This window comes from Ascidiella aspersa, chromosome 9 (assembly GCF_963924565.1).
Source record: "Ascidiella aspersa chromosome 9, kaAscAspe10.2, whole genome shotgun sequence".
Taxonomy (NCBI): Eukaryota; Metazoa; Chordata; class Ascidiacea; order Phlebobranchia; family Ascidiidae; genus Ascidiella; species Ascidiella aspersa.
The window spans coordinates 12,971,186-12,995,726 of NC_139455.1; the positions used below are offsets into that span (position 1 = coordinate 12,971,186).

The 24,541-nt window shown below is 35.7% G+C and overlaps 1 protein-coding gene across 1 annotated transcript; it reads left to right on the forward strand.

Annotated features, from left to right (window-relative positions):
- Nucleotides 1-18,821: 18,821 nt before the first annotated feature.
- On the forward strand, nucleotides 18,822-22,959 carry LOC146133050 (CCN family member 1-like). Its single transcript, XM_083396780.1, has 6 exons — nucleotides 18,822-18,930; nucleotides 19,031-19,247; nucleotides 19,442-19,909; nucleotides 21,075-21,274; nucleotides 21,405-21,535; nucleotides 21,724-22,959. The coding sequence occupies exons 1-6, from the start codon at nucleotides 18,886-18,888 to the stop codon at nucleotides 21,920-21,922; spliced, it is 1,260 nt and encodes a 419-aa protein (XP_083252906.1). The 5' UTR covers nucleotides 18,822-18,885; the 3' UTR covers nucleotides 21,923-22,959.
- Nucleotides 22,960-24,541: the final 1,582 nt, after the last annotated feature.

The window sequence follows — 24,541 nt, forward strand, 5'->3', positions numbered from 1 at the left end:
TAAGCTTTGGACCACTTAATGAAATCAGTTAAACTGCAGGGGTGGATTTGGCGTTAAGTTTAAATTAGTTCATACCAATTTTCAAAGATGAAGTGATAAAGTTTAGTCAAAATATGCCACTTCTGTTGTCGGTCAAATTACGCTAAAAGAGAATGTGGGCCGAAAGTTAGTGCCATGAGCGAAAAAATGCGTTTGTTTGGGTTAATTAACAAAACTTTTAATTTAGAACAAGGCGTAAATGATTAAGCATACAACACAAATTCGTACATTGCCGAATCACAAAAGTTGGCCATTGAGTATTTAACCCAACAGTTGTATGGCTGCAAACGACCCAATGGTTAAAAGATGCATTTTTGAGAGATATGAGCCAAAAGGTTTTACGCTTAGACCCTCTTCGGTATTATAGTATGTTTTGCCATTTAAAGGGATTCTTTTTAGCCTATAGGCTATCTCTTTTAATATTCGCACATTTTCTGAGGCGTTACTCTCAGTCACCTATATAACACCCATATAATTTTTAAAACCAGGTAAAAGCAATGTATGCTTTTGTGCTAAACGTGCGATACCTTTACGTGAGTGCGGTTCAGCCAGCATATAACATAGGAATGGGCTTTTTATGCACCTTCTAAAGCCTTCTGATTAAAACATAAACATTTTTATGCACAAGAAAGTTCGACAACGGTACGCTTCTTGAGTTTACTTGAATTATGAACTTAAATATCTAATGATGCCAGCTTATATTAGCACTTCCAAAAAATGAACCAGACTAACATTTTTCGGGGGGTCAACTAAACTTTCGCATACCATAACACTACCAAGCAAAGTTACATCGTCTCCAGTTGCTAATGCCTTCAATTTGAAAAAAAATCTAACTGAAGAAAGTTAAGTCTATATATTTCCTTAAACAAAATGTGCTGTAGTCACCTATGCTACGTAATGTAAAATGAACTTTTTTTAATATCCCACACAAGCTTCTTTGCATATAAGTGCCTCACTTGGCGCCAAAACACGAAGTTGCTGCTGAAATGAAGTGGCAAATCGACCTTCGTTAATGGAAGCGACACTGTCTAACACATCCACACATTCTGTGAGAAAAAATATACGTTTGAAGAAAAGCACGTTACACAAGAAAAGCACATTAAACACCTTTACGGGATAGAGAATTGACCGTAGGCCAAACTTGCGGTTTTACGCCTCTGTTTTATCCGTAACACGTTGCGTTAAAACTACAGGTTTTGCTTCGCTGCATTTTGCGTCAAGCATATTTTTGACGATAGGTGATTCAGTTGTATTTTTTCAGCGTTCCCATATATTTAGAAATCATGCAATACAGATATAGCAGAAATGTTATAATGCGGTTGCTGTTTTTTGATGACAACATTTTTCATACTGTTTTAGCAAGTCATTCTAACATTGTAGCTTTAAATTACGAGTGTGTACCTGACACGTTGTGGGCAACCAGTAGCGTTATTGAATGATAGAGAAGTCGCTTTTGTATGTTGCTGAGTAGTGACAATTCCAAATAGCCGAAAATAGGAGAAATGATCACGAGATGGGTGTTTCTGTTGACTAATATTAAGGTGCCAGAGAATGTAATTTGTTTAACACAGTGTGTTTCTATTTTGCATTATACCTGTTAAAAACCCAATGATACTTGTTATTCCACTGTCGTCCAAGCAAGCTGTTGAGTGGTCATCAGTAGGCAGCAAGTCTTGAATTGGATAAACAAGGAAAGCCATCGTTGAAGTGGGAAAAATAACGGAATTTTTGTTGGTGTTCTTTGCAATTTTAACCTGTAACATTAAAACCCGTAGCTACATATAAATTACTCAAAGTTTTAATTACTTGCAGCAGCGGCCAGCACCATATTTTAATGCTTTTATCAAATTTTGAGTATATTGGTCGTTAGAGCAACGGCCCCGAAATGGTCGAGGTCGTTATTTCAAATCACACGCAAAAAATAATTAACATAGGAAATATATCAACCACAAACAATTTTTTGAAATGCTTCAATAAATATTATCAAGGTTTTATTGATCGATGGTCTATACCTCTGCCTGTTCGTTAAAATAGTTGCATGGGAGTCTGATAAATGTACCGAACTAAACGTGGTCGCTCCTTTCATTGGAATAGATAAAACAAATACCTATTGTCACACGCTAGCCAGCCGTCGAAAAAATGCACTGCGTGCCGTAACAACAATGTCGCTAGAGTATTTTAGAAACAGATTCGATCTCACAGCTCCGCTTTTGTTAGCATGACTTTCGGTTTGTGGCCCAAAAAAGCGGACTGCTGTCTTTGATTTTACGCCATTATAGTTACAAACGTAGAGCATCACTATTATTTCAAACATGGTGAAAATTAAGCGCTGAATACAGTATCTAACTTTATATACGTTTACAAAGCGGTTTCAGAGAAGCAGAATAATTTAAAGTTACTGTAAAACTCGTGCACCAACGTTGAAAAAAGTTAGAAAGAAAGTTTGTTTGCAGAATTTTCTCCCCAATTTTTGTATCAATAAGAATGCGTTGTTGCAACTATAGAGATATATTGTGCCATAATTGATCGCAAAAAGATGCAAGCTACTTAGATACGACGATAAGTATAACATTTCACAAGTTATTCATTGACCTTTGGTGAAAGCACGGACAACAAATATCCTGCATATCCATTTGTGTGAAAGAATATTAATAAATCTGCCTGACTAGATCGCATCAAAACAAAGGGTGGGCAATTATTTTTTACCATGGGCCGCATGAGAAACTTAAAACGTTTTGGCGGGGCAGGTGAAAAATAAGATCTCAAATACACGCAATATGACGTCATATTATGACACTATATAAAACAAATAATTCAAAGAATCTGTTATTAGGAGTTGTGCGCAAATGTGGAGCTCAAGTAAAAATTTAAAAAAATGCGGCTATTTGTTCAAAATGCAAACCTTAATTTAGATTTAGAAAGGGACGTTACGCATTGAGCACAAATAAAGTATACGTACATTGCTGGTTATATTGGCCCTTTTTTTAAGTTGTGGGGGGCGTTGACTCAAAACTTAAGGTTAAAATACGTATAAATTTCAGTCAAAAAACTTACAATGCTAATTTTTTCTTTTTCAGGCTTTCCGATTTGCTTGCGGTACAATGGCCATATTGCCAAGCCGGTATAAGTCGGAAGAAACACAAAACAGCAAAATACTCTAGCAAAGCTAGCAATTCAGGTCAGGCACAATAAACAAATCTTAAAAGATAGAGTCTGACCTGAATGGCTAGCTTTGCTAGAGTATTTTGCTGTCACTGATCAGGAATTAAGGTCGACATTTATCTTGCAAGGGTCAAGGTGATTTCTATTATTCACATATTCAGTGAAACACAAAGCATTGACCAAATTAGGATAACAAAATGTAAATCGGGATGTTTCAGAGAATGGAAAACGTCCGTTATACTAATCTTCGTTAATAGTTCAAAGACGGAATACATTTGACCGAAGAGCCAAAAGTGCATTTCTAAACATTAAGATAAATTTGATAAACTTTCGTTTGAGAGAGTGCCACAAGACATGCCAAAAAACGAGTGAAACACAAAAAAAAGAATGAAGAGATTCGCGCGAAGCGCCAAAACAATTTGCATTTCCAAAATTTTGTTTTTAAAACGCACTATGTTACCTTTACTCGCAAAAAGTCGTAAGTCGGAAATAGTTTTGAAACAAACTCAATTACCGGTCATTTGTGCGTCTAAAATAATACAAAAATGTATATTATTTATACGTTTAAAACACATATAACTTTCATGTAAAAATGATAGACATTATTGTCTCGCCCCGGTTTACGATGAAATATTTTCGTTTTGAAAAAACGCCCTGCTGATCAAGCTATCATAGGGCATAGCTGATGGATGTCCCAGGACTTCGAGCAGGTCGTTTTTTGTTTTTTTTTAAAGCCTAAAATTAGATCAAGGGGATATATTACTGACGTTTTTTACGCCTATAACCATAACCCTTTGTATGCATTTTGAAGCTCCAACAGCATTGCAAAGTGTTTCACTGGGGAATAGTTTAACAACTAAACGATATATACTGGTTTTATTAGATACAGTTTGTCCAACATGCAGTGCTATGTTCTCTATTATAATACTAGCAAACTAACAATAGAAAATAAAAAAAACTATACTTTATATTTTTTCTTCGTTAACAGCATTGGAACTTCAGTTGACTGCAACATTTCGTTCACTATAGCTGGGGTTTCCATTATTGTAAATCCATATACCAAAGCCTAATACGGTTAACATTTTTAACGATACAAACGTAAAAACGAAACGTTACAAAATAAGACAATCAAAACAACATGTTATTAACCCAGTTAAATAGATTGAATAAATGTTTTTTGAAAGCAGTGGTCTAATTGTCACAACTGGTCGAATAAATGACACAGAGACATTAATGTTTAAATAAGTCTGTTTAGCTTTGATGGGAGTATAGCTCGAACCAAACAAAACAATACAAATTTTGAGAATTTAAACAAACATTCTTGAGTTAAAAATTTGTTATGCCCATTACGTGGCACGAGCATATGATATTTTGCTTATTCCTCATATGGTTTTAATAGTGACTTTGGGGACCAGGTTTGCGATGTTAAATTACGAATTTTTCTGAGACATGAGCAGTCGCCACAAATTGTTAAGAGCCCGTGAAAGGGGTCTACCACTTATCAAAGGTTAAGAACCACTAGTCTAATACTGTGGTCAATCGCTTTAGTTTGCTACACCCTTAATTTTGAAACAGCACTTAACTGTACCACTGCAAAAATACTCTACAGAACAGCCAATTTTTTATTAAATATCGCAAAATTCCTTTTATTCTGTGAATAATTTCAAAAAACTGACAAAGCTCTTGTGCAGGGCTGCCACTCTCAAAATTAAAAAAACACTAGATTGGACCATAAAAACCACTAGATCCGGAGAAAAACCACTAGATTGTTATCGCGACAACATATTGCCATTTTTATGTTGATTTAACATCTCCAGACGTTTAATCAATGTAAAAACAGACTATTTTTTAAGTCTGTGTGCCATAATTGCGTTATTAAAGCTACTATTTGCTAAATATACACAACAAAAGCTCTGCTTTTATTACCGTTTTTTGTTGAATATTAAGGCACCTACTTATAAAAAAGGTAGCAATAGTGGTTTTGAGTTTGGCAGTATTTTTCTTTTATGCTTAACACTGTCTTTGTACGGTACATTAAACGCCACTTGTGTTTGGTTGTTTTAACTTTATATAGCAAGCTTGGCATATTGCTGAATATCTATGAGTCTTGTCCGGTTTCAGTCAGGCTTTAAACTGTCATTATTCAACTAATTCACGGTTAAACAGGCGATAAAAACTTGTTTTTTCGTGGTGGAGTTACGTCACACTCTGACTATGATATCAATTGAACTGTTAAGTACAATAAAAGGGCCAATCGCAAAGATTGGGTTTGGGCCCTTGGGACAGTTCTATTCACTATAAATGAGTATAACTGACCCTGGGGGTCCTAGCCAGAGATTGCCAAAAATTCCTCCCTAAAGGTCGACTTTTTGCAAGAATTTTTTTTTTCCGGCTAATTTATCAGCTTTACCTATATACCCTACCTAGACCTGCTCCTTCCTCTCACTCCCCTCTTCTCCCTTTAGCACCTTTGGTTGGCAAGCGGTGATTGAATAGGCCCACACCCTACAGTGCAGCACTACAGCTGTACAAACTTCTAAATATAGTCTGCTGCCCGACACTAACAGTAATCAGTATAGAAACTTGTTATTAACAAGCATCGAGCCAGCGACGATCACCAAACATGATCAGGCTTTTACATTTGATTTAAAAAAGGGAATTTTTCATTCACTTTACCATTTTTAACAATGGAAGCCGGGAAATAAACTAAAGTTTATTACTCCATTTCAAGATTATAAAAACCACTAGATTCTCCAAGAAAACCACTAAACCACTAGATTATTTCAAAAACCACTAAATCTAGTGGAAAACTACTAAGAGTGGCAGCCCTGCTCTTGTGTACTGACTTGCAATTGTGTTCATAACGTAAAACAGACAAGTAATTAGGAAGTACAAAGTCAATTATGATGCGTGAAACCATACAATAGTAATTAGTAATTACCAAAGTCTATAGAAATCACGTTGCGCAGCTAACTCGTTCTTTGTTATAGCGACATGGACGCCATCTATTTCCCCAAATGACATAAGACGCTTAAGAAAAGCAAAAAATCGCAATTCATTAACGATTTTGCCCAATTAAAAACATTTGGATGAGTGTCAATAATTAATACCAAAGTCTATAGAAATCTCTATAATTTCTATGGACTTTAGTAATTACTATTCTATGGTGAAACATCTGGAGCGACCACAGCCAGTTTATTCTTATACCATCAGCGTTAAGGTGCGACAGTTGAAATGTTGTGGTGTGCAATTTCAAACTGAATTTTAATGAAATTTTAAACTGAATGACAAATTAGTAAAGCTCGCTACAATTTTTGTTACATTGTTATTTATTATGTTTTTCGTGTATTGCTAACACTGGGGACCCAAATTTTGGTTGTATTGACATCGACACTTGCCCTTACATAATTTTGTGGTGCTGAATTCAAATATACAGTTACATTTTTTTTAGAAGCTACAGATTTTCTACAATTTAACTTTTTCTTTCTAGCAAATGTCTCACTATTAACGCAAAATGAAATGTTTTTAATAATAGCCATACACAGCGGTATAATATTTAAATCGCACCTATAGGGCGCATGTAGCCACTAGTAGGCTATACCGGTGTTAAGTAAATTGTTCACAAAACAGTCACGGAACAAGTTGATGGCACTTAACATAAAAACTTCAGCGAAGAAATGGCAAATCATTTCGCGTGACGCGCGCCGAAAATATTTAAATCTGAAACTTTTAAATAAAAATCCGTATGGATTGTCGACATGGACAGAATAGAATATCATATTAAGCTATGTTCAGGTAAGAATTTGCGCTTGTAGACTCTCTTGGGCCAATCTCGCCCAATGTCCAGCAGTAATCTGTTAAATGTTTTTGTCTTATCTCCCCTGGTAGTGATGCTCCATGGTGTAGTGAGATCCTGAAGAAGTTGCTATCCTTGTTATCGCAGGGAATTCCTGCTAAAGCATTGTATTTACCAAAACTTGGTAGATATATCTGCTTTTTTTGTTACCAAGAACGTTTTGTGTAACTGCCACAAAATATAGCCATGTGGCTTTCTCCTTGATACTCATTCTTTGGGTCGCAGTACAAAGTTGTGCTGCCGTTTAATTTAGCCAACTCGCCGACTGCAGTAATCTTATATGGTTAGATTTATTGAGAGTAGTTCTGAGCAAAATTTACGAAAATTGCAAAAGCAAATTGGTCATCTCAAAATTTTTCTATCAACCAGGAAGCCTGTAACCGGTGCCTTTCAATACAGTTACTGTTTTATCGCCAAAACCCACGTTTTTCACCTGTGCAACATTTCCGAATAAATGCCGTCGAGCTGGATTTCTCACAGACCTCGGCGAAACTGCTCGTGAATTGCAATCCTCGGCTAGATCTTGTCGCACATGAAGCACCTTCTCGCCGGTCTGTTGTCAGTCTTATACCCAGGGTTGCCATACCGTGCTTATTTCTAAGATTTGTGCTTATTTTTGGATGCAGTGTCTTAGAAAACGTGCTTATTTCTTAGAAACGTGATTATTTTAGAGTTGTGTGCTTAGTTTGTTTTATTTTAGTTTTTAAAAGTGTTCTTCATCAATTATTTCACTTTGACGGAGGAGTGAGAAACTTCATTTATTTATATTTACTAAGTTATTTGACCAAGATTATAAAACAATGCATTATATTACATAATAACAATAGATTGTGAAAGTAATAAGCTGCAGTAAGCAATTTTACGCGTTTATAAAGCGATATTGTGCAGAGCTACAGGCTTCGTTAACATGGTTCTCTTCAGTGGCGTAGCCAGCCAAAAATTTTTTGGGGGCCAAAAAGTTGGAATTTTTTGTTTAGCTTTCGTCATTGTATTAACTGCCGTAACGAACACAAACAATAATGCTAGCAAACCGTTTCGAGCAGCAACTGACTGAGTGTTAACGCAATACTAAAAAAACAGTCAAAGAGCAAAAACTGTCTAAAAGCAGGGAGTCGAAACGTTTGACTTTTTCGGTTCAGTTTCGGCTCGGGTTTAAGGATTTTTTCGGAATCTTGTCCAGTTTCGGTTTCGGTTTCGAGCATTTTAAAGGTTCCGGTTCAGCTCCGGTTCGACCGTCGTTATTTCAAAACCGGTTCATAAAGTTCCGGTTCGGATACAATATAAGTTGCGTTAAATCTAAAAATTTAGAACTCCCCCCCCCCTAATTATTCTATCTTGACGTTTTTTCCATTCTTGCCTTTCTAATGTTAATTTGAAGTAATTACATCATTTATTCGTCACATTTGGCTTCATATATACACTAATTACCCGAAAACTATTTAATTCAATGAACTTTTTGTAAGTGAACAAAACATTAGCATTACTACGTTCAAATTTATTTATTTAATAAATCTTGCTCTGAATCAATCTTAATAAATCTAACCATGTAAATTACTGCAATCGGCGACCCAAACAAATTAAGCGGCGATTCGATTTTGAGTCGCGAGTCACGTGGAGCGGGTAGAACTAGAGTCTCTATCTCGCCTGTTGCCCGATACAGTGTATTGATCTCTATCTTTTCCACCTCGGCAGACACTTCAAAGCCTTTGGTTTTTGTGCCTTGATGAGGACTATAAGTTTAAGTTTCGTGTCCAAAACGTGACTACATTGCCATAAAAGTAAAACACGTTCACTACAGTTTCCAATGCATCGTAACAAAAACACAGTTATCCAAGTTAATTTGAAATGAGCACAGGCCGTCATGGGTCACGATGGCTCAAAGGTTAAGTTTAATTGGAATACTTCGTTCGTTTTATTTGAATACTTATTTTGCTTAATTGAACACTATGTTTGTTTTCCACGGTACAATCGTAAGTAATTTGTTAAAGATCACCCCAAGGGATACGGATTGGCTTGTAAGGCGTGTTCCTACTTATTTTGTTGTTTTGTTGAGGGTGAGCCAGTATAGTTAATATGTGAGTAGATATTTTTTAACTGAGTCAAATTTTGCCAAGAATTTTGTACAAGTCTGCACCTTGTTGTCAATCATGGATAGATCATTTAGTTTATTCAAGTCCCATTCTCCACCGAAAGCCGAATTTAGTTTAAGTTGTTCGATAGCCGAAAGTAGTTTAAGATTATCCTTATTGTCGGGGAGAAAACTATACTGTTTTGCGAGATTAACGTAGGACATAAACTGCCCTGTAATGTTGATCAGGTGGCTGTAATCCAAAGTACCAGCGCTAATCATACTCCTCATGAAAAAAGTTTGTTTAGGGCAGGGGTGTCCAACATGAGGCACGCGTGTTAAATGTGGAACGCGACATCATAAAAAATGGCACGCAATCTCCCCCCAAAATACAGTCAATTGTCAAAAAAGCGAAATTTGTTATACAGCCAATTGTCATTGTATATTCACAATATAAAACAATCCCAGCAATTACGACAACAAACAATTACTTCTGATGTTATACCTTTATACTGTTTTTATTTTTTGTATAAAAGCGCTTTTAATATTAGAAAAAAATAGTTGCTAAACCTAAGCACAGGAAGAAGTTATAAGATAAACATTGCCACGCCGGCATGCTAGAGTTGGACACCCCTGTTTTAGGGTATCGAAACTGATCGTTAATCTACAACGGTCTGCCGTTCCCTAAGTTGTGAAAATTATGTTTATAAAATGTTGGCAAATTGTGCTTCTTTCTGTTTCTGACAGTTTGCAGGGAAATTAGCTTCCGGGCTTTTTAATATCCTGACAGAAACCTATATAAATAGGTGCGACAGGAATTCCTAACGAATCCTATATTAGAAAATAGTTGTCACTGGGTGGCAGTACAGGAGTCCTGGTTAAGTCTTGGGGTAACCTTACTCTATTGAAGCGATGGTTACAAACGAAGCATTACACTCCGTTGGGAAAACTGACTCCGACCAATGTGTTTTCTGTCGAACTGCCCCTGAAACTATTTCGCACATATTTTATTATTGTCTTCATGTTGAAAGCTATTGGGAAGAAATTACATCTTGGATTTCTTCAAAACTGTTAATTTCCTTGCAAAACGACCCTGTAACTCTCCTGTTTGGAACTAGTGTTGACAATGATGTGTTGAATTGCTTAATTACTGTTATGTGCGCGCTTCGTTATATACCGTTCTAAGTATGCAAAGACATTACCGACGCTTTCCATGTTTGTTTTTATGATCAAGTCTGTAAAACTTTCTGAGTATATCAGTGCTTTAAATTCAGAATCTCGCAATTCATAAAGTTAATTGGGCTGGCCTTTAGCCCAACCTGTCGCTTTTTGATAGGTTCTATTTATTTTATCTCGTCCGTCTTTCTATTTTTTTGTTCAGCGTAATAAAAAAAAACAACCTTACTCTATTGAAAATAACGTAAGTATGAGTTGCTATAGTGCGTTACAGAGTCGATTCTTTAGGAGTAATTTTACTCGCAAAGCTACGATCACACAGAAGATTGTCTTCAGGGGCGCAATTTAAATCCTATCACAATATTTCGACGTATGCAGGCCTGATTTCATGTGTGCGCCGGGTAAGCGGATTTTTTACTTGTGCATTGTGACTATTTGCAATAAATTTTACTGAGAACTTTAACAATATCTAAAAAAAAATTCAAATCTATGTTACGTATGTAAACAGTAAACCACGGCCCGCGGTCTAATTATCTCCTTTATATATAAAAACGTCTTGTTGATTGATTTTGCAATGTTCTCTGATACACCATTGAAAAAGTCTAAGGACTTTTAGCGGCTTTCAGGGGAGGTTCAAATCTCAATATTGGATGATAACCGAGTAACAATATATCATTTTTTAAATTGATTTAGAAAACATTCCTGCGCTCTATAGTTTTACGTGTTTTTTTGTTGGTTTTGCCGCCGAACAAACGTCCCTGTTGTTTGGCTGCAAGTTATACAGGCATACTACAAATTAAATATACTAGTTTACTATCGCTCATCAAGTTCGGATTTGGGGTTGACAAAGAATGCCTAATGTTTGGTATGTGTTAGACCGGTTTGAAAGTCGCACTACGTCCTATATGGGACTTTTTAAAATAGGTGTTTTGCGAACTTATATTTTATATTTGCTTTTTGTTTTCCGTAATTTAATATGAGCATAACATAATAGTACAACCCTATATAAATTACTATTTCTATCACTTTAAAGTAAATTAACGATAAAATATATCGCGCGTCTGGAAGTATTGTTTTACAGGTTTTCACTATGACTAAAGGCTGACGCCTTCTGTGATGCAATTTTAGCCAAATTAATCTAGTTTAAAAAAGTATACGCTTATAAATGAAGTAACAGCTTCTAAATTAAAATTTTATCAAACACGCAACTTTTTCGCGCCTTGCGCGCACCATTTTGCCAGTGTCTTATTACTCGATTTCATTTGCGCACACGTTCGACGATAGCAGCAAGTTTGTCGACCTTATATGTCCTACGACGTTACTTTTTGACGATGCTTTGCGGCGTCATTCTTAAACATTTCATGCTACGGCCTAACGGAAATCGTTGATCCGCTCCTCGCACGCATGTAGCCTGCATTAGGTGGCCCGCCAAGAATATGCAGGAAATATTGTGGCCCGCGATGCTGTCAACCTTGGACCACCCTGATTTAAGCCATGCGTGTAAATCGTCGATTAATTAGCGATATTCAACTCATTTTGGCTAAGGTTTATACTTCTATTGCAAGTATAGACCACAGTATGGCTTTTAACCCTAAAAACATGTGTTTTGCCTCATAATTAATTAATTATCAAGGGGTACGCGATACATGCAGACAAGTCGAAAGACTGCGAAGCCAAAAAGAGTTTGAGAACCCCTATTTTAGCCATCTAAATTAAATCAACGCAATACTTTTTTTGCTGAAAATATATAATAAAGTTTAAGGAAAGTTATACAAATAATACGCCAATATTTTTGTAATCCTTTTAAATATATGAGTGTTGTTTGTTGTTTGGAATCGTATTACTCTTGTGTGTTTTTATGATCATTTGTTGCAAGGATATTCAAATTCTCTGACCAAGGTATACAAAATTCTTTCAAATTCGAAGTCGAGCGATTCATATTTGAAAGTTTACGAAAGTGTTGTTAGATTTATTATTTATATTTTTGTTGGATTTAAGTAGGCCTACCATATGTCCTCTTTTAGGAGGATTTGTCCTCTTTTCTCTCTTTCTTCTCTCAAAAAAGTTAATGGTCCTCCGAGGACGCTCAAAAGTGTCCAAATGTCCTCTTTTTTGGCATTTCGAGTTAGTTGCTTATACTTTTAACAAGACTAGGCGAGACGTTGTATTTATTTTCACCAAAAAAATGTAGCCATGAAATATGCTAAATTGCTGGTTTAAAACAGTTTTTTTTAACCAATTGTCCTACCAGCCCTACCTTTTTTATTCTTACAGCAAAAATTGCGCCCGAAAAATGGCAACACAACCTCACATTTAAAGAGGCCGAAAAGGTGTGAGTGTTTGTAGGCCTACTATCAGTGTTACTGTATGGTAGGCTATGTTCTTACAGAAGCAGGTCTATAGTTAGTCCAGCGTTTCTCAACCGGTGGTGCGTCATGGAAGGCTGCCAGGTGCGCCGCGAGAAAAAGGAAAAAACATGTCGAAATAAGCCCAAAATTAATCGAAATAAGACTTTGGACAAAATAACGTTGTTTATTTTTTTTTTTTTTTCTAGGTGGGCTCCAAGCAAATCTTGGGGGGGCGCACTAGCTCTAAGTTAAAATGAAATTTTTTTGCAATGATTCTAATGGTTCCGTTGGGTTGTACAGCACTCTTACAGCGTTGTACAAACTCTGTTTTTGCCAATTTTAACAATAAAACAGCAAAAAAAATTCGCGCTCCGCGCCAATCTTCTGTTTTCTACTTATGTTAACTTTTTTTAGCACAAAGTCTCTTTGAGTGCCATAGCATGTTTTCATACCATTGAAGGTATAACGGCCCTATTCAATTTTGCTAACTTATAGATAAACGATAAAGTTCGTCCACCGGTTCAAACTATTTTTTATCCATGTTTTATATAATTGGATGACAGTCCAGCAACAGGGGGACTCAAACTTGCGCAGCTGAAAAAAGGTTAAGAACCACTGGTCTATATAGCATACAGGTGGTTTTCATATTTCTTTATTATTTATACATTATAATGCTAAAGAGGAAAACTCTGTTTACTGATGAGCTACGCCAGAAATATCCTTGTTTCAGAAAGGGGCGTGTTAATTTCGAAGCTGAATGCAACACTTTCTCTTTTTGGGTGCTGAAAATATGGTAGCCCTAGATTTAAGGCAATTAGACCTAAGCACAAAAATAAATATTTTTAGATATAATTTTTGTGATTTGTAAATTTATTTACAATGTGTATTTATATAATTTACGTTGTCAAAGTTTTCACTTTGAACATTTTATCGCCCGCAAAGCAATGTGGAGGGGAACGAGTCTAAGTCTCTCCCGGAGGGGGGAACGAAAGTATTCACAGAACCAGGATAAGAACCACTGCCATATAGCTAAGTTTTATGTTGGCGGTTTGCACAAAGGTATTTGATTTGACTAATCCTAGGATGAAGTAATTTTGACCCTAATTTACCAGTGGTTTTAACCTGGTAGGGCCGCGACTCTCCATGTTACTGCCGCCATAGTGTTGCCCGAAGACATTTTTTTAAATGGATGAAACACAACGTTTTCACTCGACTTAAAATTCGGGCTATTAGGCTGTGCCTTTGGGAAGATTTTCTGTGTACGCCCTACCATGACAGATATTTACCAAACCAAGGGAATTATTTTAACAAAGCAGGCAATATTGGCACGTCATAATCGCACAACATTTTATCTGTTAGAACAGTGCTTCCCAACCAGTGGGTCACGACCCATTAGTGCAGTGGTTCCCATACTGTGGGCCATGGCCCAGGAGTGGGCCACAAGACTATTTTTAGAGGGCCATAAAGCTATTTGGAAATATTGCAACTATATATGTTTTGTTTTACGAAAACAATTGTTAGCATATCTAAAACTATATAGTATAGGAACTGGGAAATTTTCAATATATTGTTGGCTATTTGTGAACTATATACGTTTAGGCAAAATCTCACGACTTGTGTTTTTTTCGCTACGCAATTAGTACTGCAGTTTATATTAAATTCAGTTTGTTGTCATAGAGATGTTTAATTCCAATCTAAAAATGAACCGGAATTAAACAGGATTATTTGTATGTTGTTAGAATCAATGCATTTACTAAGAAATTGTTCGACTATGTATGCTTTATGTATATCAGCAATGTTTGAGAACCACTGCATTAGTCGGTCGCGAAGCTATTTTAGTTGGGTCGCGAAACATTTATAAATGTTACAGTTTTCTATTAGATTGGGAAATTATTGCATAACACGGAACATTTATGCAACAATATCACAAATACGTAACAATTAAATGAGTTGTGTCGCATTACCTATTTCAGTACGTACGTCAGTAGTAGAGTTGCAGGTTTTATTAAGCACTATGTTAGAGCAAATAAAGCAAAACCGGATAATTTTTGTTGTTCGATTATACATCTGGGGTAAATAGTTAAATTCTTTCTAATTTTGTAACCAACCATCTTTATCTTTATGCTGATATTGTCATTATATTCAAACCATAACTGCAAAATTGGCTCGTTGTTTCATCTGTTTTTGTTTCTTCTATAGCAGCGCTTCCACTCCAGTGGATCGCGAAGCTATTTCAGGTGGATCGCGAAGCTTTTCTTAATGGTTTCAAATGCTTAACTTTTAAAATCAAATCCCGAATACCGTTTTTAAAACAAGTACAACTCATCAAAAGATACCCGTTGAATACCTTCAACATAGTTAAAATATATTTTTTTCTATCAACATTTTTTTACAAATATTCTACAGCTTAAACTTGCCATGTATGTTAAATAAAAGCCACCCATGCTTTAGCTTTCGTAAGACTTCTCGAGTTTCATAAATCACGAGCTATAAAGTGTTAACGTGTTCATGCTAATTGAACCGGACCATCACGACTAGAACGGCTGTACAAAAACCAGAGTAGATGTGCAATGCAGCAAACGAAAAACAAAGATTTGTAAATATTTGTTTAAAAGCATTGTAGATTTATGCTTCGTGATGATGTAAAAAATACAATAATTAATGTTTAAAGTATAGAAAAGGTTAGACATTTAGGTTTATATGAAGTGTAGCGTTTAGTATTTGTTTCTTGAAGGGCTACAAATGAAGATAATTTCAAATTCAAAAGGCTGAATAATATTTAGTCTGACGTACTATTTGTAGCGATTTTAGGATATTTACTGATGGTTTTATTAGCAGAATCATTTGCTAATTACGCGTCAATATCTCTTGCGAATTTGGGATTTTTAGCGGTTACCTTACAAATTTTCCAGACGTGTAATGTCCTCTTTTTGACTTCTGATAGATATTACATTTCCCAATTGTGTCACTTCCTCTTATTGATATGAGAAAGGCTGTGACGTAATCGAAATTTGTGTAGTTATGTCAAATTTCGACGAATTTATTGTAGTCCAAATAAGATTTTTAAAAATGGCTATTAGTTTTAGGATGTGTTGTTTTAAAACAATTTAATTTCTATACTATACTAAACATAAAATTTAGCTTTATTTTAACTAAACAAGAACCAAAGCAAAGATAAAATGTTCGCTTTTTAGATCAATACGTACACCAAAATTGAAACGAACACCAAATTGAAACGAAGGTGACCTCAATCGATCTGATGTCATAATTTTGAGCCGAGCGTTTATAAAAACAAAAGCAAATTCAAGTTAGCTAAAACGTATACTTAATAACGTATATTTTATTAATGTTCTGCTTTGTCGATTAGAAGTCATGATAGCAGTTGATGAAAATCCTTAATCTTCTTGTTTGTATTGTAAACTAATATTGTAAAGTAATTCAAAGGTTTGTGTTGTTTTTCATATGCGATATGTTGTAAAAAGTGCATTAGCGAAATTGCGTCGACAGGGAGATTGCGTTGAAAACAGAATTCCAATAGAATCAACAGGTGTTTGTGTATGATGTTACTCGGAATTGCAACCATCTCAATTGGAACAAGTCCAGTTGTTTTCGGCAAATGAAACTATCGTTACCATTTTCCCCACGCTACCGAGAAAACAGGTGCCAGTTGCAATATGATACGTGATATATGACATTCTTTGGTCGCGCTGGGTCACACATGTGATGTAATAAAGGAGCTTGTGCGTCACAGAGCAAAACCAATTGTCGTTAGCCATAATGGCCTGCGACGCCCTAACTTCATCTTGACTTTTAGAGCCTAAACGTTTTACGCATTCCTATTTAAATGTTTGTTGGGTTTAAATGGACGCAAGAAACAGATGCATGTAGGGTAGGCCCTATGTAGGCAACGTATGAAACTATTGCAAGAAAAAAACATTTGCTATGACGTAACCCATACTTGTCCAAATATAAAGCGAATATTTATGACGTTTTTTGTGTTGATTAATAGAGTAATTACATACAAAGAGGTGTACATTGCGGTATTAGAATGAATAAACAAGGAATCAATAAATTGGCTCTTGGCTTTACAGCAGGTTTATTTTGGATTTTGAAAACATTACGCAACCTTACCATTAGTAGGAATTACGTAGTAGTCTCAGTAAAAAAATTGTTGATGCATTGATTAGGCAGTATTGAGAAGAACGGTGATACAGGTCTGTCAGCAAAACGTAAGTTTTCGGAAGCAAATCACAGTACAAACTGTAGTCGCCTAAAAGGCCGCTCTGCTAATTACTCAGTTTGTATTACTCCATTTTCGTCACTGCTAAACAATGGGTGATGTGTTCTGTTAAAGTCCCATCCGGGAACAATCGAGAGTGACGTAACAAAAATCAGTCAAGCGAGGCATATCGGCTTTCTCGGCAAAAGGACTCGTAACACAATAAATGTGAAACGAAAGAGTGGCGATAAGATACCATAAAGCTCTTCCAATGACGTAACCTAAAAATAGCGATTTAACAATACGCTGTTTGAGTATTTTGGTCTGAATACTTAATCAAACATATTCGTTTAAAAGAAGAAAACTAAAGTAAGTTTAAGGCGTTTACTTTAACGAAAAACAGACTACAACACAATGAAAACTATTTTTATGTAATACTCGCAATTAAACACGGTGGGTTTGTTTATTTGTTTATGTTGAGAAAGTTGTTAAATTGAATTTCTAAAAAAGCCCATCAGTTCGCGAATTGTGGGGCAAAAATATTAAAACAAAGCACTGTCAAACGTTTTATGTAGGTAAATCGTCACGTGTGCACTATGTAAAATTCACGCCTGTTTAATTTCACACAATGATTTTATATTATATCTATTATAAGCAAAACGCTTTATTTTATAAACAGTTGATCTATCGTTTAAATTAGGTATTTTTGTATGATTGAACAGGGAATAATTTATGTTTTAATGGGGGTGGTTCGGTCGCCTTACTGGCTAGTCACTTGTTTTGATAACGACACCCGAAGTTTGGGCGTGCCGGCTGCACCGAACCGACTGACGAGATGGCCAGCTATGTAAAATGTCTATGAAAAAGAAAAAAAAAGAAATCATCAGCTTTTAAACGGCGATCATGGCGAGCTTTGTAACCAGTTTCCTTGCGTCCATATATAACGAAGGTCGCCAGTCTACGCGTTATATTCTTGCAAAGTATGACTAGCGGGTGGGTCCTCATTAGCCGTTGGGTGCAACTTAATTCAACTACCTAAATGTTCTCTAAATGTAATGAAAAAGGGCAACATAGGTCCGATTTTGTATTATTGCGTAAAGTTTTTCAGCGAAGTATTGTTAATGATATTTCTGCAGTTTTTTCCTGTCACACGATGCGTTAAAAAGTATGCACATTGCATAATCCTGGATACCGTTTCTGTTTTGATCACAGTTTTAATTCATTTTGCAATATCTACTGAGATAAATTTTGGTTTTGCGTTTGGGATTGTCATAGGTAATACTCAGCAGCGCTTACAGATAAAACACTAGAATGGCGTCGATGTTATACCTTGCAATATAAAAATGTATAAAGTGCAATTGTAGGACAATGTAAATTCAGTGTTTTACAGTCAAGCCAATTCAATTACCCTGCTGATATAGATGTTAGGTAAAGTTTGTTTTTGATTCTGTCGTTATTTACATGGCCTAAACATGCAAAAATATGAGTGCATTGAGGCGCCTAAAAGGTTGGTAAAATGACAATAGCAGCTGACTGCCAGAAAGTGTCGTCTCTGTTCCGGGTCAGTTCACCACACGCGTTTATGATTCGCAAGACCGAGCGCATCCAATTCTACCGACTTTTTGTAAACACGTGTGGTTACTTTGTTCAAAATTACCAGCTAGAAATCATCATGACCATTGTTTAACGCGAAATATTATTTAGTTTTTCTGTGTCTTAAGCAGTTTTATTGCACAACATCTGCGATTGTTTTATTTGGGGAAAGTGACGTAACCCACCATTTTAGAATCTTTTGTCCGCATGTAAAGGAACTATCCTAAAGGTTACAAGAAAAAAAATAGCCTACGTTTAGCTATCATCAGTAAAGATAGACGCTATACCACCAAAAACGCTTACTTTTAAATATGCGGGATATTGGGCACAGCTATATAACGTTTTGTGATTTTCAGATACCCTTGAAATTGAACTGTATTTATTTATTAATTTATATGTGACATTGTGGATTTTCTCAGCAAAGATGAAGCAAATTACGTGTGTGGTTCTTCTTTATTTATTTAGTTCGGTAAGTTACATATGTCGTATATGTTTATGTTTTTTAACGATTTGAGGTTTTTACACAAACCAAAATTATAAATAAATGCAACTTGTGATAAATTATTCAGGTTTGTGCCCTTTGTCCGTACGAATGCGAATGCACAAATGAGCCAAACGAGTGTCCGCCAGGGATAAGTTTGGTCATTGATGGTTGCAACTGTTGTAAAGTGTGTGCGCGTCAAGATGGGCAACAATGCAACGAAAACGAACATGTATGCGACTTGCATCGGGGTCTATTTTGCGACTTTTCAAAGGGACGCTTTGGTGATTGGGGCGTTTGTGCAGGTATGAATAAACAGTTTTGCTTTCTTAAATACAGACTACTGAAAATAAATCTGATATTCGGAAAAACTGAAATCGATGAAATAATGTGTTTCATAAAACGAAAGCTATACTTCATCAGTTGACTTAAATAGTTTATTTTATACAACGTACAACGTTTAAAGTAAAGTAAACAATAATGCCAATTTATTCTTCAGCTCGTTCAGGCCGGCCTTGTTATTATGGTGATGTGCGAATAATAAGCGGCGAAATGGTGGAACCTTCATGCAAGAAGAAGTGTTGGTGCTTAGATGGATCAACTGGCTGCATTCCTAATTGTCCACACGAAATTCACAGACCCAGATCAGACTTGTGCCCGAACGCCAGACTAGAAAGTGTACCAGGAGAGTGTTGCGATCAGTGGGTGTGTGATACACCAACAGGAGACATCAGGGTACTACCTCTTGACAACTTTTGGAACAAGTACGTCAGGGAGGAGGAACAAACGTCAGTATCTGTTTCCATTTCGGAAATCGGCAACAGGGTCACAGATTCTGGAGTCCTGGTGGAAAATGAATGGGGTGATGTTGCTGAAGCGTTTGACCAGCAAATAAACCATGGTCGTTACGATGACACAACTGATGATTACCTATGGTTATCTAATTTTATTCCCGGAGATGAAGAAGGTGAGTGTCTTTTCGTGATACAATAGGACAGAAAAGTATAAGTTGGTTCAAGTGAGAATGGAACCACTTTATATACCAATGAAATTAGTTTGTGTATCTATATATCCGAAATTCCCGAGGTGGTATGAGTAATATCTAACCCCTATTAGCCTCTAGCGTGAATCATCCAACGTATAAATATTTTCCATTTAACAAAGGTTTAACCTTTTGAAAAACATATTATTTTAGTTCCCTGGCATTATCCAGGTACTGGAAGTATGTTTTACCTCTTACGACATATCAAATTCAATGTTAATACGACCTAAGCTATTATTACTCACCCCTGGTGACACAATCACCGTTGCCAATAGAAGGCCAAATAGCAATTTGTCAACACAGCTTAAAATCAATTCCTGATATAATGCACTTTTATTAAGGCATATCGATTTTTTAAATATACAGTAGTTCATTCGATGCTCTCGGATGGTAAAACCTGTAGATGAGACCATAGAGCTTAAACGCGATTGCATTTGAAGCACGGTTATGTTTTAACGATTTTAATTACTAAAAACACCTAATCAACTACGCAAAATTTTCTAAAGGATTTAAAATCTCTCTATTAGCGAAACGAGTTAGTATAAATAACATTTTTAAACACACTTGTAAATCAATAATACTTCAACAAGTTAAATTACCTTAATATTACGCGGGATACGTCGTGAAGACGCTACTTTGGGTCACGTAAGTATTCACTTTCTATATCCAAAGCACATCTCTTGTAATTAAGTACTAAAACATGTCTGAAAATTCAATCTTTCGTATAACTTAAATTTCTGTTGACAAAACATCCATCTCTATGTTTTACGACAGATTTTGTAAGATTAACACATTCAGCGATCCAACAGTTTAATAGAGAACACAATTGTTTTCGAGTTATTGTAATCCAAAAGTTTACAATAACACTGGTTATTATCGGATCTCGTGATTAAGGTTTAGTCAAGGAAAAATTTTGCGATCATTTCTTCTTTTTCCTTCTTTCAATAAAGAAATTAATGCAATTGTTAACTTTAAACAATAGCATTTTGTTGTTTGTTTAAATCCATAGAAATGAAACTGAAGTGGTTTGTCACAATTTAACAGTACTTTGTATGGAAATCTCCTAAATTATTATCGCGTTCTATCACAGCTGTTCGGAGACATTCAAAAGACATGCAGGATCGAAGAGCTAGATGTGATATAAAGTCTACACCTTGGAGTTCCTGCTCAAAATCGTGTGGTCTTGGATTGTCGACTCGGGTAACGAACGACAATCCAAAATGCATTCTTGTACGACAATCACGTTTATGTGAGCTTCGACCTTGCAATAACAATTTGTTTGCTCCCAAGGTACAATTGTGTAAAGTTATACTTGTAATATTTGATAAGTTTGTAACAATGGTAAAATCCTGTTACTGTAAGTTAATTGTATATCCAATGGACAAAACTAGTGTTGTAAAATGCGCGGTATGTATTCTAGAGAACACGAAACCAACAACAATGTCAACGTCAAAAAAGGGCTCGAAAAAAGGTTGTAGTAACTTACGCTGGATGTGAAAGTGTCAAAAAAATAAGACCACGATATTGCGGTGGTTGTTCAGATTCAAACAGGTGAGATACAGAAAATTTATTCTGAATTTGGTCTACTTCATTTGAGGTATTTATTCATTGAATGCGTAGCAAAATTCGTTCATTTTTGTTCGCTTATGTCTAATTATATAATCAGCGGTTATGATTTATAGAACTAAATTAATGAAAGAGTAATTATGTCATTTTAGCTATAATTCTATTTATTTCAGATGTTGTACACCAAAAGTAACCCGCAATTCACGTTTGCAATTTCGCTGTGATGATGGCCAGTATTTCACCAAGACCATAATGACAATAAGAAGTTGTCAATGCAACAAAAACTGTGCCAACGTATCGTTGAGGCCTGTTCTTGAAAATGCTGCCAGCTACTCATTGTTCAACGACATGCACCGGTCGGGCGGAACGTAGTCGGTGGCGATTTATCGTTTAATTTTACGAGGCTTCACTGAGTATAATAGACCCAGTTTGCTATTGAGCGTTTCTACGAACTGACAAATGTACACCCCCGCATAGTTGCAGCGGTGCTCCTGTTAAATCTTACCTTTTGACATTTAACAACAATTAGAAAGACGGTTGACAGGACGACATTAATCATTTGTTCTGGTATATGACATAAACCTTTTAGTGCCATGGCTTATTTCAGATAAATATATAACGTAAAGTTAAATTATTCGACTTTTTTTTTATTGCGGATTAACACTGTGAGATTGCTCATATGAACAAATAAATCTTAGTTGTATGAACACTAAGTACCCGGCTTTCAAAATTTGGTCTCCTATGTCCGTATATATTAGTTTCAAAATCGATATTGGTTAAGCTTAAAATCATGTAAATAATGCTTTTTGCCAATATATTTATTTGCTAGCAGTAGATACCGTACCGTACTGGATATCGTATACTTTTATATGTTGAAAAGATTTTAAATATATTTTTGCGAATGATGTACGTTTTATAGTCTGCATGGCAAAACCCTTACTCTGCAGCTCCTGCGCAACTCTGTGTGACAACCAAAAAGCTTTCAATTTTACGTTGTGAAAAAAACAAGTTCTTTGTTGTTGTGTGTATGTGACATTCGGTTATTGTAATAGAAGTTAAATAGAACAAACAAACATTAATAAAAGGAAACAGTGGTAACGGCGTAAGACTTCGCTTAAATACGTAATTTGCTTCACACAAATACATAATTTAACCAGTTTTAGTATAGTGTGGCAGCAATACGTCTAAAAATGTCATACATCACACTGTGCTAGTTCAACTATCGCGATCAATGTAATGTTGTCAAACGTTTCTTGGTCTATCACGAGGAAAGGTTGCTGACCCTAAGCTAAACGATCAACAGTACATCACAGTGTTCTATTTACATTTTTTCGTAAGTGATGATGTGTATTCCCTTTTGAAATGTTATATTTATTTATCGCTCAGCAGTCCGTAATACATCTGTAGCTTCCAGCCCTTTACTATTGATCAGACATCGAATTACATTTTCAAGAAGAAAGAATTTAAAACAGTGTAGTCGTATACTCGTATTTATGTAATGCCTACACTAATTTTATTTTAACTAGTGGCAAACACGGGTATTAGGCCTAGTGACACAAATGAAACTAAATGCTTCAATAAATCTAAAGCTTTTTTAAATTGGTCTGTGGCCAATCTAAAAAGTTTCGATGGCCAACGAGTGAGCCATGGCCCACTGGTTAAGAACCGCTGTTCTAAATAAACTATTGGAGTTTCAAAAACTGTCAGATGCTCAGGTAACCAGGGTTTAAAAATCGTATTATATCGTTCAAAAATGTTTTATCGTACAAAGTCACAAAGTCTTGTTCGGCGTGAATGAACCAAGGAGAAATTTTCGCGTTTTAAACATGCAACGATGAAAGTATAACAAAAAGTAATCATTATACAAGTTAGGGACTTTTCCGGGAGTCAAAGTGTGCGGAATTTTACTTGGTATTTATCGTTGTAATAAACACACGAGGAAATAATTTTTTTTGCATTCGTCAATGGCATAGGATATCTTTCGATATAAATTGTAAATACCTACTTTAAACAATTGCTTACACACCTATTTAAATCTGTCTAACTAATATATTTTTACTCACTTTCTGAACCTTATCATTATTGACAGCAGCGGTTTTTTACGCGTGAATGTGCCATTAAAAATATGACTAAAATAAATGGAGGTTGTCTACGCAAACTAAAAGGCTCTAAATTAGGGGTTGGCACCGTACGGCCCACTGGCCGGATCCTGCTTGCCAATGCATTTACTCCGGCCCACAACTTGTGCTACAAACTGGGCACAACTGGGCAAATGAAAAATATTTCGCGTGACGCGATAACCACTTGAACTGATATTTAAAACTAATTAGCGACTTAAAAAAGATCACCTCTATTTAACCTCTTCAAAGTTCAAAGCTTTTGAGTCTCTATATTGTATCAAATAATAAGTTCAACTTTTCCAAATGATACATTAAAGAAAACAATAAAGAAAGAAATGCACACAAATCGCAGTGTGACGTAATAACAAGGAAATGTACATTTCAGTCATAAGTTTTGTTTGGCAAGCGAAAAAGACCTGCCGTGTTTAAATTTTGAAGTTGGGCTCTAAATATAGCTTGTGACAATGTGCATATAATAAATGTACTTTTTTAACCCCCCTTAACTATTCCCAACGTTAATTGTATTACCTTTAAAAAGCACACGCAAAAAATATATTTCGGGTCCCTGTGTAGATTTGGAAATTGCACCATATACAAGATTAACGATTACCTACATTTATAGTGTTTCCCTAAAGTATTTTTATTTTAGCCAGTTTTAAATCAGTGGTTTTTAACCTTATTCCAACTGCGACCTCTTTTGTTATTGTGTTGTGCCTTGCGCCACCTCAAATATTGAATAAGTATCATATCAAAAGCATTCGGTATTTTTCGACTACATATCAGTGACAAAACGTGATTGTGCTAACGTAGACACTCAATCGAAAAAAATTGCGTTTATACGGTTTGAATTGAATAAGCTGAATTTAGACAA